At 50.8% G+C, this 13,198-nt stretch overlaps 1 protein-coding gene across 1 annotated transcript; it reads left to right on the plus strand.

Annotated features, from left to right (window-relative positions):
- The first annotated feature begins 752 nt into the window (after window positions 1-752).
- On the plus strand, window positions 753-13,122 carry E2F4 (E2F transcription factor 4). The gene is given in 11 exon segments (XM_040075491.2): window positions 753-803; window positions 805-930; window positions 2,743-2,852; window positions 3,328-3,489; window positions 3,975-4,018; window positions 6,681-6,742; window positions 6,892-7,177; window positions 7,587-7,751; window positions 8,869-8,916; window positions 10,455-10,499; window positions 10,819-13,122. Coding segments are annotated over 11 exon segments (1,215 nt in total). The 3' UTR covers window positions 10,935-13,122.
- Window positions 13,123-13,198: the final 76 nt, after the last annotated feature.

The raw sequence follows: 13,198 nt of genomic DNA on the forward strand, positions 1-13,198 counted from the left end.
CATACACACGTCTTTTTAACATATCCAGGGATGGTGACTTCACCAGTGCCCCGGGCAACATTTTCCAGTGCCCGACCATCCTCTTAATGAAGAAATTTCCCCTAATATGTAATCTAACCCTCTCCTGACTCAACTTCAGGCCATTTCTTCTCGTCCTGGAGAGGACACGCTGTCTACCCTCACCGGCACCCCCTGTTCTCCGGACACTCAGCGCTCCCCGTGCCCGCAGCGCTGCCCCCTCGCACCCACCCTGGCTCGGGGAGGACACCGCAGCCCATCCTCATTGCGAGCCCACTGGAGGCTGGATCCACCATGTGCGGGTGTGCTGTGCCAGCCTGACCCGGAGGTGACAACGTGGGGACGGACCCTCCACGGCTGCGGATGGACCTGGAGATGTGGCCCTGCCACAAACTGCTTTCCGCGGGCACAGGCTGGAGGATTCCCCCGGTACCGGGTGTGCTAGGGCAGCAAACCGCCCCTGTCAGCGGGGCGGTGAGAGCCGGGTACATGGCTGAGCTTTGGCTTCGGTACCACAGGGCGGGAGTTTGACTTTGGCACCGCAGAACGGCGAGGGCATGGATGCACCCCTGGCTTTACCCGGGGGACCCCCAAACCGACGGGGCTGACGGAACACCGGGATCAAAGCCGAACAGCTCCGTACGCCGGGAGGCGGTGGGGGGGAGTCCCCCGACCCCGCCCCGGCGCCGTCCCCGCCCCGGAGGTTCCCGGGGAGCCCCGCGGCCCGGAAGCGGATGCGCGGCCCCGGAGCCGGCGGCGGGCAGATGGCGGAGTGCGGGGCGCAGCCCCCCCGGGGGTGGCAGCGGGGCTGCGGGAGCGCCCAGCCGGCACGAGAAGAGCCTGGGGCTGCTGACCACCAAGTTCGTGTCGCTGCTGCAGGAGGCCAAGGACGGCGTGCTCGACCTGAAGCTGGTGCGGGGGCAGCCGGCGGGGGGCGAGGGCTGCGCCGGCCCGGGGGTGGGCTCGGAGGGAGCGGCCGCCGGGAGAGCCGGGCTCCGGCGGGACCGGTCCTCCGGGGGCTGGAGCGGGTTTGGGGGGGGAGAACGGGGACATGGCAGCGCCCGGTGCAGCAGGTGGTTTGGACTGGATTCCAGGAAAAATTTCTTCACGGCAAGAGTGGTCAGGCACTGGTGGAACGGGCTGCCCAGGGCAGCGGTGGAATCACTGTCCCTGGTCAAAAGGCCTGTCGATGTGATGCTTAGGGACATGGTTTAGTGGTGGGATTTAGTGGTGGGATCGATGGCTTGGAGCTCTTTTCCAGCCGTACTGATCCTGTTCCTAGGTGCTCGGAAAGCGGGCTCCCTGGGGGTGCCGCAGAGCTGCCGGCCGTGCACAGAGGGCTCTGCATTGGCCGCCCTCACACCCCCTCCTGCTCCTCCTTCCCAGCCCTTCTCCCCACCACATCGGGTTGTCCCAGGCACTCTTCTTTCCCCAGGACCTCGCCAGGTGTTTGTGTGCTTCAGCTGCAGACACGTTTGACCATCTTGTCTTTTGTGTTCTTGCCCTGCGCTTGATCACTGGCTCCATAATGATCCGGCGCTGCAGAGCCTCGGACATCTACAGAAACACATACCCATAGAAACTGTCCATACAGCGTTTAACCCTCCCGGCACACACCAGGAGGGGGAGCGTGGTCAGAGGCACCTGCCACAGGTTGTCCCCGATGCCTTTAGGCAGTGGAGAAATGCTCTGTGAATGCGTCTTACTTCTGTATTTTTAAGATCTTCACCTAGAGGAAGTAACACTGTGCCATGTACAGTTCTTAATCTCTGGCTTTTCCTGTAGGGGAAGTTCCTTTGCTGTGGTTTATAGAAGCACCTCTTATGTGGGCATGTGTGTGAAACAGACAAGTGCCAGAAGGCCCCAATAATGAAGGGCTAGAGGAGTTTCCTGGCTCCATGCCTGTGCCAAATTGTTTTCTCTTTGGATTTGACAACGCTTCAAATGTCCATTGAGTGGATTCATGTTGTTCAGTGTGATCTGTGTAGTTGTGTGGTGTAGGGTCTCCGAAGTCCTGGCCCATCACTGGTGGGTGACAGGGACACAGTTCCTGTGCTGACCTGCTCTGTCTGCAGTGCCATGGACGTTGCTGGTCCTGGCTGTGCACATTAACTCTTGCTGGGGCCAGGTTGCCGTGTGGTAGTGGAAACAGTGCCATTCCTTGAGTCCTGAAACCTGCAGGGAAAAGGGTCGTGTGAGCAAGGCAGGGAAGCCCCAGGGTTGCTCATGTTTATTCTCCACCTGGAATCATGTCTTTCAAACAGAAGAATCTCTTGAAAATATATTGATTCTTTGTCAAGTGGCATCAGATCAGCTTTAAAAAAGACCTTGTGAATGTTGATTTCACAGAAGTGTTGCACAGACAGCTCTCAGCATTCCCTTTCCTATCTGCATTCTCTACCACGAGGGAACACTGAATTTTTAGGCTGCTGTTTTCCAACACTGCTTTGCCATGGGAGAATGGTGATTTTTGGATCCACTGCAAGCAGGATTACTGGAATCTGGTTTGTATTTAGAAGGGAAGGCTGTGGGGTAAGAAAAAGAGAAGAATGAGTGACTTCTCATGGTCATATGAGATAAGAACATGGCTGTGTAACTTGAAGCACTGGAATGGGAGAGGCATGAAATGGGAAGCAAAGTACTTGGCCAGGAGTTAATCTGATAGGCAGGAAGGAGCTAAACATTGACTGAGAGTTTGGAATTAAGTGTCTTAACCTTTTTCAGGCTGCAGATACCTTGGCTGTGCGACAGAAGCGACGGATCTACGATATCACGAATGTCCTGGAAGGCATCGGGTTGATTGAGAAGAAGTCCAAGAACAGTATCCAGTGGAAGTGAGTGGCAGAGATGGTCTAAATCATTCACAGGTCCCTTCTAGGGCAGGTTTAAGTGGCAGTGGGATTAAAATACCCTGTGCAGAGGGAGGTTCCTCAGTGGTCCATGCTCTTGGACCCCAGCTGGGCTGTGCTGATGGCACAGTGAGGAAAGCTGAAGTACATATGGTGTCTCTCTTACAGCAAAGGTGTTATTTTGGTACATACTAAATATTTGCACTGCCCTGGGATAGAAAAGATGCCTGTCATGGCACTGGAGGTAGGGAAGAGTCCTGCTAGACTGTGCAAAGTAGAAAGATGTACCAAACATTGCTGTGCTGGGAGGTGGGGTTCTAGAGCAGGTACAGACATGGCTTTCCAGGCAATCTGGCATTGGTGTTTGACACAGGTGGGAATAAGAGGCTGGCAGAGAGGTTGGGGTTGGTCTGTGTGCCTCCAGAGGCTGATACATCTCACCCATTTTTGCTTTACCCAGGGGTGTAGGTCCTGGCTGCAACACACGTGAAATAGCTCACAAACTGATCGAGCTGAAGGCAGACATTGAGGACCTGGAGCAGCGGGAACAGGAGCTGGAGCAGCAGAAGATGTGGGTTCAGCAGAGCATCAAAAATGTTACAGAAGACATGCAGAACAGTCGATATCCTTTGTGTGAACTGATGGCTCTGTCTCCGTGTTCAGTTGCTGGGCTGGGGAGCAGAGACCTGAGGGCTTGGTGGGTGCTGACCTGTTGCTGCTGGAGAAGCTGCACTGAAAAGGTCAAAAGGCAGCACCTTGGTTTGAAATTAGGGTAACTCTCCAGCCTGGAGACCTGCTTTTCTCTGCATCCAGCTTCTCCTCTGGCTTTTGGAAGTAAAAAACACAGTAATGTTTACCACAGTGAGAAAAGTGCTTCTTTCTGAGCCACTTTCTGGGGCGCAGAGCAGCTCTTGTGGCTTAACTATCTCAGGATGTCAGTTCTGATGAGCACGGAGCTTGCAGACCTCACCTGCAGACCACTTCAGAGTGTGGCATGGAGAGCTTTCTGGGAATGGTGTTCCTTGTGCTCAGAAAGGAAACACCAGGTGCCCTTTGAGCTCTCTGTCTGTGCAGGAAGCTGCAGCCTTTCTCCTTAACCTTGGGAACATTAGCATATGTGACACATGAAGATATCTGCAAGTGCTTCACAGGTGAGAAAGTGGGGCTCCATTGTAAAGATGTGATGCTGCAGGCCTGTCAGTCTGTCCCAGCTGCTCTCCTTTCTGCAAGAAGGGGTGGGCAGCAGACCATGGGCTGCTCAACAGCATCAAGTGAAGTCTAATGTCAGCTCTGATGCCATCCTGGGTTTATACCACTGAGTTGTAGCTTTCTTGTCTCCATTAGAAGGGACAGGCCACATCCCTTACTTGTGCTTAAAGGAATAGAGGTGCTGCTCCTAAATAAGTCCTCTTGCTGGGTTTCACTGTGTGGGTGTATGTGTGTTATGTTAGAAGCCCTTAATTTTAGGGGCTTGGGTGAGCAATGTTCTAATGACAGGAAACAAATTTTATTGCATGAAACCATGGTGTAAGCAGGGAAATTGTATTAAAGGTGGTCCCTCAGCTACATCATTTCCCCTGCCAGCAAGAACACAGGAAGGAGACAGTGGGGGCCAGAAGGGAATGCAACACTTGCTCTGCCCTCACTCCCTTCAGTCCTGAAGTGGAGGAGGGGGCTGTATCAAAACTCCTATGTTCTGTCTCTGGGCAAAAGTGAAGCAAACCCACAGGAGTCTCTGTTTCTTCTGTTGCCAGTTCTAGTGATAGATGTGAGGCCAGGTTGATGCCTGGTGGCCAGCGTGCAGTGGGGCAGCCTCGGTACATGAACTGCCCTTTCCCACCCAGCTGTGGCGGAGTGGAGTTGCAGCTCCTTTCTGCCTCAGTGGGTGCCTGACCTCTCCTGACCTGGCAACCTGCATCTGCTTGGTTGCTGCAGAGATTGAAGCTGTTTATCCTGGCTGCCTCCAGCCAAGCATAATCTCACCTGTGTCTGGCTCTCCTCATCTCCTCCAAGCACTTTTCTCACCCTGCACTTCATCAGCTCCTCAGTTTGCTATGGCTGCCTTTGTTGCTTGCCTTGTTCACCAAGCTGCTGATGGTGTAATGGCTGCATCACCACCAATGGCTTTACTGTTTCTTCTGGTCGAAGCTGCACTTTTTGGGGGCAGGGACTGTGTTTTCAGTTTGACAGTGCTGGGGGCCACATCACTCGTAACAGTCTGGAAGATTTTACTGGAGACCAGCAGACAGCTCATTGCTTGGCTGGCTGAGTGTTTTGCATTTCATTGCACCTGGTCTTTGTAAGCCGGTTTGTGTCTGAGGTCAAACCTCACCAAAGCATGCAGAGATTAGATCTTACAGAGCGTAGGAGTCAGTTCCCTCTAGAATGGAGGCTTCATCCATGGTTTTCCATTGCCTGCCCAGTTTTCCTGTATAAATATGCCTTACATGACTTTTTTTCCTCTCCTGAACACCTGAGCCTTACAGAGGTTCTTTGGTGGACCCCTTGTGTTCTCAAACTGTGCTGCAGGCTGAATTTCAGCTCCTGGTTTTTCTAATTGACTGCTATTGAACTTGCTTGCTTCAAGATTTCCACTCTTGGACTCTTGTCAAATAGGGATTAATTAAAAAAATAAAAAAGAGAAGTAAGAATATGTCAATTTTTAGTGACTGGGAAACATACTTTCCCCATCTGTTGCTGTGATGCATTTTGCACTTGCAGATTCAAAAAGGAAGTAGAAACCTACTGGGTGCTGTTTTGTACAAGTATTTGGGACATATTTATCGAAGGAGATACAAACCCAGCACCTGTCTTTGAAACTAATGGGTCTTACAGCTTCAGCTGGTGGTTTTGAGCTTTCTTACGCGTTTTTAATGTCTTTTACATTTTTCTTAAGTGTAGATTTGTTAAGCAAGTCCCACCCAATTGACAAATCCCATGTTATTTTTAATCCCTTTAACTTTTGCTGATTTGACTTTTGATAACCTGCCTGAAATTAAGGGAAGTGCTTTTCTGCTGTCCACTCTCCCTCATCACTCTGGGGATCTTGTGCATTAATTACCAAATGAAGCTTAATTAGAATACTAGGGAATTGTGAATATTAATCACACTAAAGCTTAAACATTCAAAGTGAAAGCTGCTTGATCTAAATATGTCAGATATTCACAGCTCTGGTATTTCTCTGTTCATGTTTCTCTGTACCCAGATACGGGCTGGGAGCTGCTTGCATTATCAGGGTGCAGGGCTTAAGGAGCTGCAGAACTGGGAAAGGAAGGATGCTGTCAGCCTGCCTTCCAGCCCCACATGTGCTAGGCTCTGTGGAAGGTCCAGTACAACTCAGGTAGCTCTGGCCAGTAGAGACTGGGGAGTGTTGGTTTCAGGTGTTGGGACACCAGCCTGAGGTTGGCAGTCTGGGCTCTGAGCCTGGCTCAATCCCATCTCTCTGCTGGCAGTGCAGCTCTTTTGTTTCTAATTCACATCTAGAAGTGTGTGACTGCACAAGGAAGGATACTTCCCTTAGGATTCAGATGTTCTTAGGAGTGAATTTAAGCCAGTTCTTCGAAGGAAAAGAGAATAGTCTTGGTAAGGACACTGCTGAAAATCTTCAGGGTTGCATTGGGAGAAGTATTGCAGGTTCTTTGTGCCCTGGGCCGTTGGCACATTAGGAACTGTATGATGTGCTTGGGGTATAGATGTCTTCCTTCCAAGGAGGATTGGCAGGTGAGGGAGGCTTGAGGAGGGGCTCTTCATCAGTGCTTAATTAACATCAGAACAGCTTGTGCCCAGGAGCCCTGACTGATTCTGTTTTCACAGGAGACACCCTCCTCGTGATTCGAGCCCCATCTGGCACACGTTTGGAAGTTCCTGTCCCTGAGGTGAGTGATAAATTCATGGGCAGAGTGCAGGGGCTCCGTGTGTGTGTGTGTGTGTGTATGGACATGTATGTCTTGCCTGTGGAAAATTGATGTGCTAGTTGAAAACAGTTTTAATGTATGTCTGTGTTTTGCTTTTGATTTTTTTTCAGGGCCTAAATGGACAGAAGAAATACCAGATCCACCTGAAGAGCACAAGTGGTCCTATTGATGTTCTCCTAGTAAACAAAGATACTTGGAGCTCTCCTCCTGTCGTACTCCCTGTCCCTCCCCCTGAAGACCTCATTCAGTGCCAGGCAGCTGCACCCTCAAAACCACAAATCCCACCACTCGCCCACTTCCAGGAGGCCTCTGTTCCCAGCAGCACCCAGCCCTCCACACCAACACCCACCAGCACTCAGGACCATGGCCCTCCCACACAGAAAAATGCAGGCACAGGTGAGAGGGAGCTACAGGAGGCAGAAACGGGCTGGTGGCTGGTAGAGGAGGGTACATTCCTTGGCCCTGTTTGGGCTGGCACTTCTGGATGCACAGCGTTGAGAGCACCTGGCAAAGGGGCATCACTGCTGCTGCTGCCCTTCCCTTGGCCTTGGTTAGTGGGGCTGGCTGTGCTCAGGGAGATCAGGCACTTGGCTTCAGCAGGTGGTGCCAGCCTGTATGGGAGAAGCTGGTCATGCAGGTTCATTGATCAGCAGGAAATATGTCCAAACATGGACCTTGAGGAAAGCTGAAAGCTTCCCCCTGTGCAGCTGCCTGGCCAGCACTGCCAGCGAGGGCTGAGTCTGTGCTGCACCTGCCTTGGGGCTGGTGGGAGATGACATTCCTGGCTGTGTCTGGCTGTTCCCAGAGTGCGATGTCCCGGCGGCAGAGTCCAAGGGCAGTGGTGACTTTGAGGGCCAGCCGGTGGCGTTGGACACGCAGCTGCTGCAGTCCTCAGCCTCGCTGGACAGCAGCTCTGTCCTGCCCAGCACCTCTACCTCCTTTGAGCCCATCAAGCCCGACCCCACAGGAGGTGAGTATCCTGCTTGTTTGATGTGTTCCAAAATCCTGCTGCTGGGAGTGAGGGACAGGCTGCTGGGCCTGGAGGAAGGAGCTGAACTCCATTCTGCCTTTGCTGTCAGCCAGGGTCTGCAAAGGATGAGTAGGCATTTCTCTGTGGGACTGCCAGGTGACACGGTGACAAGGTGACTATGTCTTGTCTGGTGTCCTGCTGCTTTCTGTGACATCAGTACTAGAAAATCTGTAAGGGATGCCCCCACGACACATGTCTCTGCTGTTACATGTAGGGTTATTCCCTTTCAATCCTTTCTGTAGAGTAAGGTCCTGTTTTTGAGACTGCATGAAGCTATAGAATTTTCAGCCACCACTGAGAGCACCTTTGTAGCTCGGGGAGTTTTCTGCATTTGGAGAGCTCTTGTCTCCCTTTTCCTCCTTTGCTCAGGAATACTTCATCTGTCTTTAGTGATCTTGTGTTCTTAGTGACCTTGCAGTATATATTTGGGAAGCTCCTTGATGTGCTTTAAAAAAGGAACCCTGGAGCTTTATTCCAGGAAATGGCAGGCTGGCCCAAGGAGAGGAAAGCATCCTCTAGGTAAGCCACACTGCTGGAATGTTTTGAAGCCCAACTTCCCTGCAGAAACACTCGAGGTTAGGTTATGTCTGGAAGAAGAAATCTTACTCAAACGCAGCTCACACAGTGCTTTTTTCACTTCTGCTGCTGGTGTGTCTCAGAGAAGCATGAGCTGTCTGTCTGGAGTCATCTTGGTTGTGAAATTAGGCCTTGGATGTCCATGTATCTTATCACTGTGCCTCTCCAAAGGCATGTCCTCATCCTACACAAGGTAATCAAGGCAGTGTACTGGGTGAGGTTTACAGACACAGCTGCTGACTGTGATAACAAATTCATGTCCCATGTCCCGGGGCTCCTAGAAATTTATTTTAAAGTAGTGGAGCTCAAGTGTTTCATTGCTTGTCGTTGCAGCAGAAATACCTGACACAGAGTATGGGAACAGAATTTCTGGATGATTTGGGTGTGTAAGGAGTGCAGGAGGTTTATGGGTGATTCTGCTGTAAAGCATTTCAGACTCTTCATGTAATGATCCAAACCATCTGGTTTGTTGTATTTGCAGTACTGGAACTTCCCAAAGAGCTGTCAGAGATGTTTGATCCAATGAGAGGTACGTTCATTCCCTGACCACATATTTTTTGTGTGTCCATCTATCCACAGAAAAGGGACAATTTGTTAGATTCACTCCCTTTTGGATTATGTTGTGGATGTGGTTTTATAAGGTGCTTGTGGTCATTGGTGGCTGCTGGCCCTCTACTAAAGAGTAGTTAGGCACTCTTCAATGGTTTCTGTATGTATTTTTCTGTCTCCATGTTTCCAGCAACCTCTGTTAGATCTTGCCCGCAGTGCACCAGCAGGGGCTTTCCTGTCCCCATGCCGACGCTAATCCGTGTTCAGCCTTCCATGCTCCTCCTTCAGCTTGTCAGCAGTATGGAAAAGAAAAATCCCTGCTAAATCTTGTTTCAGCTTTAGCTGCCCAAGGCCAATCCAAGGAAATAATCTGGGGAGATAGTGTTCTCTCTTAAAATATTTCTCAGTGGTGGTGGTGTAGGAGCTGGTAATTTTGGAGCAGTAGGGGAGGGAGATGCTGTTACGTGTGTTTGGAGTTCTGACTCTGTCCAAGGAATGCCTGTGGGTTGCTGCCTAATGGTGGGACAGACTCTGGGTTAAGGGCAGAAGAGGTGAAGGAATTTGGTCTGACATAAACCTAAACTGGGAAACTTTTTATCAGTACATTTATTTTTCTTCACTGCTCGCAGAATACTTCGTAGCCCCACAGCCAGGCAGGGCCAAGTACACCTAAGCACTTCAGTGGTGGTCACAGGAGATGTACAACAGCTGTCCCTACTTCTGTGCTCTAGCAGATGGATTTTTGAAGCAGGCTTTCTGCCTTTGGGTAGAAGTCCCCACAGACCCAAACACAGACCTGTGTGAGTCTCCAATCTGTGTGCTTTTAGCCCTGTGCTCCACAGTCAGCCTGGAGAACATCCTTCCTCCTTGCCCAGCACCTCTGCTCCAGATAGTGGATAAAGTCTTGGTGTCTAAGTACATTTGAAGAGTAAGTTTGAGTTCACAATGTGAGATATAAACTGCTGCAAAGCCCCAGGCGTGTAGAAAATCTAACTTACCCAAAGTAACTCTACTGTGTCACTATGTGGATGCTATTGTAAAGGAAATATTTGCTGTCTGCGGTAAAGTACGTGGGTTTATGGAGTATTCTTCCCAGTTTGGAGGGGGAAGGTAAAAACTCCAGGAGCAAAGGACTAAACAGAGTCAACAGCTACAGAGGCAAAACTCCGGACTGGAAGAGAGCAGCACTGCAGAGCTCAGAGGAACAGTCCTTGCAGCACACTCCATGCAGCCTCTCTCATCCCTGTGTGATCCCAGCAATGTTGCTCTGGCACTAGCAGCTGCTTTAATGCTGTGCAGTCTACGCCACAAGAGCTGGAGTTCTCCCATAGTGTTTTGTGGTGGAATTACTTTTACTACATGGTTTTATCTCTTTTAAACACAAGCTTCTTTCACTGCCTGCTGCACATGCTGTGCCTTAGCCAGAGAAGGGATAACAAGGGTGGGGAAAGCAGGGAGCTACTCAGGAGCAGACCAGGAAAGCAGACTGTTTTGCTACCATGCTTGTCTCTTCCCCAGAATGTGTGAACTCTGAGCTGCTGGAAGAGCTGATGTCATCTGAAGGTGAGTCTCAGAGTCTCCTGTCATGGTGTGGCCTTACTGGGAGGAAGACCACGCTGTGTAACGTTACCCAGCTGGCAGCCTTGCGACTGCAGACTCGCCCTCATCTTTTCTGGGCTCTGGACACAGACTCAGTTCTTGCTGTCCTGCCAGTCCCTGAGAGAGGTGTGAGAGCCACGAGTCTCTTCAGTTCTGTGAGGCTGACTGAAGCAACCTCAAAGACTTCCTGTGAGGTGGCTGTGCTGCTCACTGAAATTGGCAGCTTTCAGCTGGGGTGGGAGTGCTGAGTTTTGTAACCAACCCTGGGCTTCTTTTTCCCCAGTGTTCGCTCCCTTGCTCCGCCTCTCCCCTCCACCTGGAGATCACGATTACATCTATAACCTGGATGAGAGTGAAGGTGTCTGTGACCTCTTTGATGTGCCTGTCCTCAACCTCTGACTTCTCAGTGCGGCTGCGAGCCCCGCAAACACGGACTGTTTTGTAATTCTTTGGAAAGTGTCTATTTTTGGATTCCTTTTGTGCTAGAGCTCGACGGCCGAGTAATTCAGAGATGCTCTCAAATGGACTCAGAACCAAGAGTTGTGGACTTGCAGGCTGGGAGCCTCCCCGTAGTTTGCTTCTTCCTCTGGTGCACGTGCAAGGCGCACGTGCAGCTTTCCCCCCGCCTCTCTCCACTGGATCCTGGGCCTCACTTCAAAGGGTCTGTGTTTTGAGTGTTCCCAGTTCACCTGCAGAGTTTGCCCACGTGCCTCTCTGAGCTTCCTCCACTCTGCATGCCTTGGTTTTTCCTGCACTCCCAGAGGCACTTTGCACCTCCTAGGTACCAGCTGCTACAAGGAGCCCCACTACCATGGTCAGTTCACAAGCCCAGAGGCTGTTAATTAGATTTCTTTGTGTTAGTGGTTCGGATTGGGGTAGTTTTATTTCCAAAAGGCATCAAGAGGAAAAAAAAAAATGGCACCAAAGTGTCTATTTCTTTCAGTGACTTCAGACCAAGCTAGTATGTTTCACAGAAAGCACTTTTTTTTCAGCCAGCTGTGCCTCCTAGTGGAATTCAGGAGCTCAGTGCTCCTTGTAGGACCCAGGAGCACTGAGCCTTTCCTTGCTGGTGCATCAGCAGGAATGTTGGATCTGCTCTCACCAGTTTGCTGATGCACAACCCCAGGGGCTCCAGCTCCTTCTCCAGCAGCTGTGCTGTTTCTACAGGGCTAAAGCAGAGGTGCCAGTATGGTTTTGTTTTTAATTTTTGGTTTTGCCTGACTGAAGAGATGTTTGAAAGGATAAGACTGCTCCAGCTGGTGCCTGTAAGATACTCCAGGGACATCAGAGCCTGCTCATATTTGCCAATGGCTGGGTTTTTCCAGCCATTGCACTTGAACCTGCAACTGTCTGAAAGATGACCAAGCAGTTACAATTCAGTAGTATTTTGCTGTGACAAGGTTATGTAGGTATTGTCAAAATTGTGAGCTTTTTTACCCCTTTTTCTCTCAGGATCAGGTTTTCTGTATATTTGAATTTGCTCCCGTAGTGCCCATACCCACACTCCCAGTTCCTGATCCTGTGGCAGGTCTTTACCTACTGCGATGCTTTCTCTGCATCATTTTTTCTGCAAGATTTTCTTCATTGCTTTGTAACAGAAGGTCTGCTGTTGGGTTCTTTAGGATCATCAGCTGGTACCAGGCTGGGACCTTGTGCAGTTTAGTTGGAGTAAAAATGTCCTGATGAATTTGTATTGTATTTTGCAAGCCCCAACTTTGGGTTTTGGTCAGATCCTGTGAGTGTCTTTAGTTTTGCACATCTTCCTGCCACCACAGTGGAAGCAGCTGTCCTGCCTTTCCTGCTGTGCGAACTGCTGAACAGAGAGCCAGGCCAGGCCATGGCTGGCTGCTGCAGGGAGGGAGCTTCCAGCCATCCACTTAAACAGCTGATGTTTAATTTCTTTGCGTAGCTGCTCACTGCCTGTGATCCACACAACCTGCTGCAGCACCAGCACTAAGGGATGTAAAGTATGAAGAGCCTGCAGAGGTGAGAAGAGTATGTGCTTGGGACCTGTGTCCCTGGATTGGCTCCTCAGGCCCTCTCATTCTGCATGGGACTTCTCCACAAGGAGTTTTCGTTTCTGCACTGGCAGCCTCTTTGGGATAAGCATGAAGAACTCGGGAGGAGCAATGGGACACTAGTTTGGCAGCAGGCAGCTGTTGCTGGCAAGACAGCTGAGGTGTGAGACCCCTCTGGGGGCTGAACTTCCAGCCTGCATGCAGCCAGTCCCTGAACCTTCCCCCCTCCACATGGAAGCTGACCGGAATCCCTCGGTCCTGCGTGTTAACAAGGCTCCGTGCCTTTGGTGTAGCTCGAGCTCTTCATGTACTGCCTGGCCCTTGCCCTCCTTCCCAGTGTTCGTGTCCGCCACCCGTTAGACGACCTCCCGAAAAAGGATACCTAGAGAAAAATTTACAGTTGCAAATGAACTTTTGATTCATATATAAAGATTATTTTTATACTTTTTTTTTTTTTTCCAAGGAAAGAAAATTGCCTGTCATATTTGTAACAGACGTGTTACACGTGTCTGACGTGAATAAACAAAAACTTTCCAGAGTTTCTCACCTTGCCCCAGCCTGTGCCTGCTCTCTGCCCTAGCCCAGGGGCTGGGGTTCCCAGGAAAGCGGGGCGCCGGGCCCTTTCCCAGCGGGAGGCCGTGTCCT

Source organism: Hirundo rustica, chromosome 11, assembly GCF_015227805.2.
Source record: "Hirundo rustica isolate bHirRus1 chromosome 11, bHirRus1.pri.v3, whole genome shotgun sequence".
Lineage (NCBI taxonomy): Eukaryota > Metazoa > Chordata > Aves > Passeriformes > Hirundinidae > Hirundo > Hirundo rustica.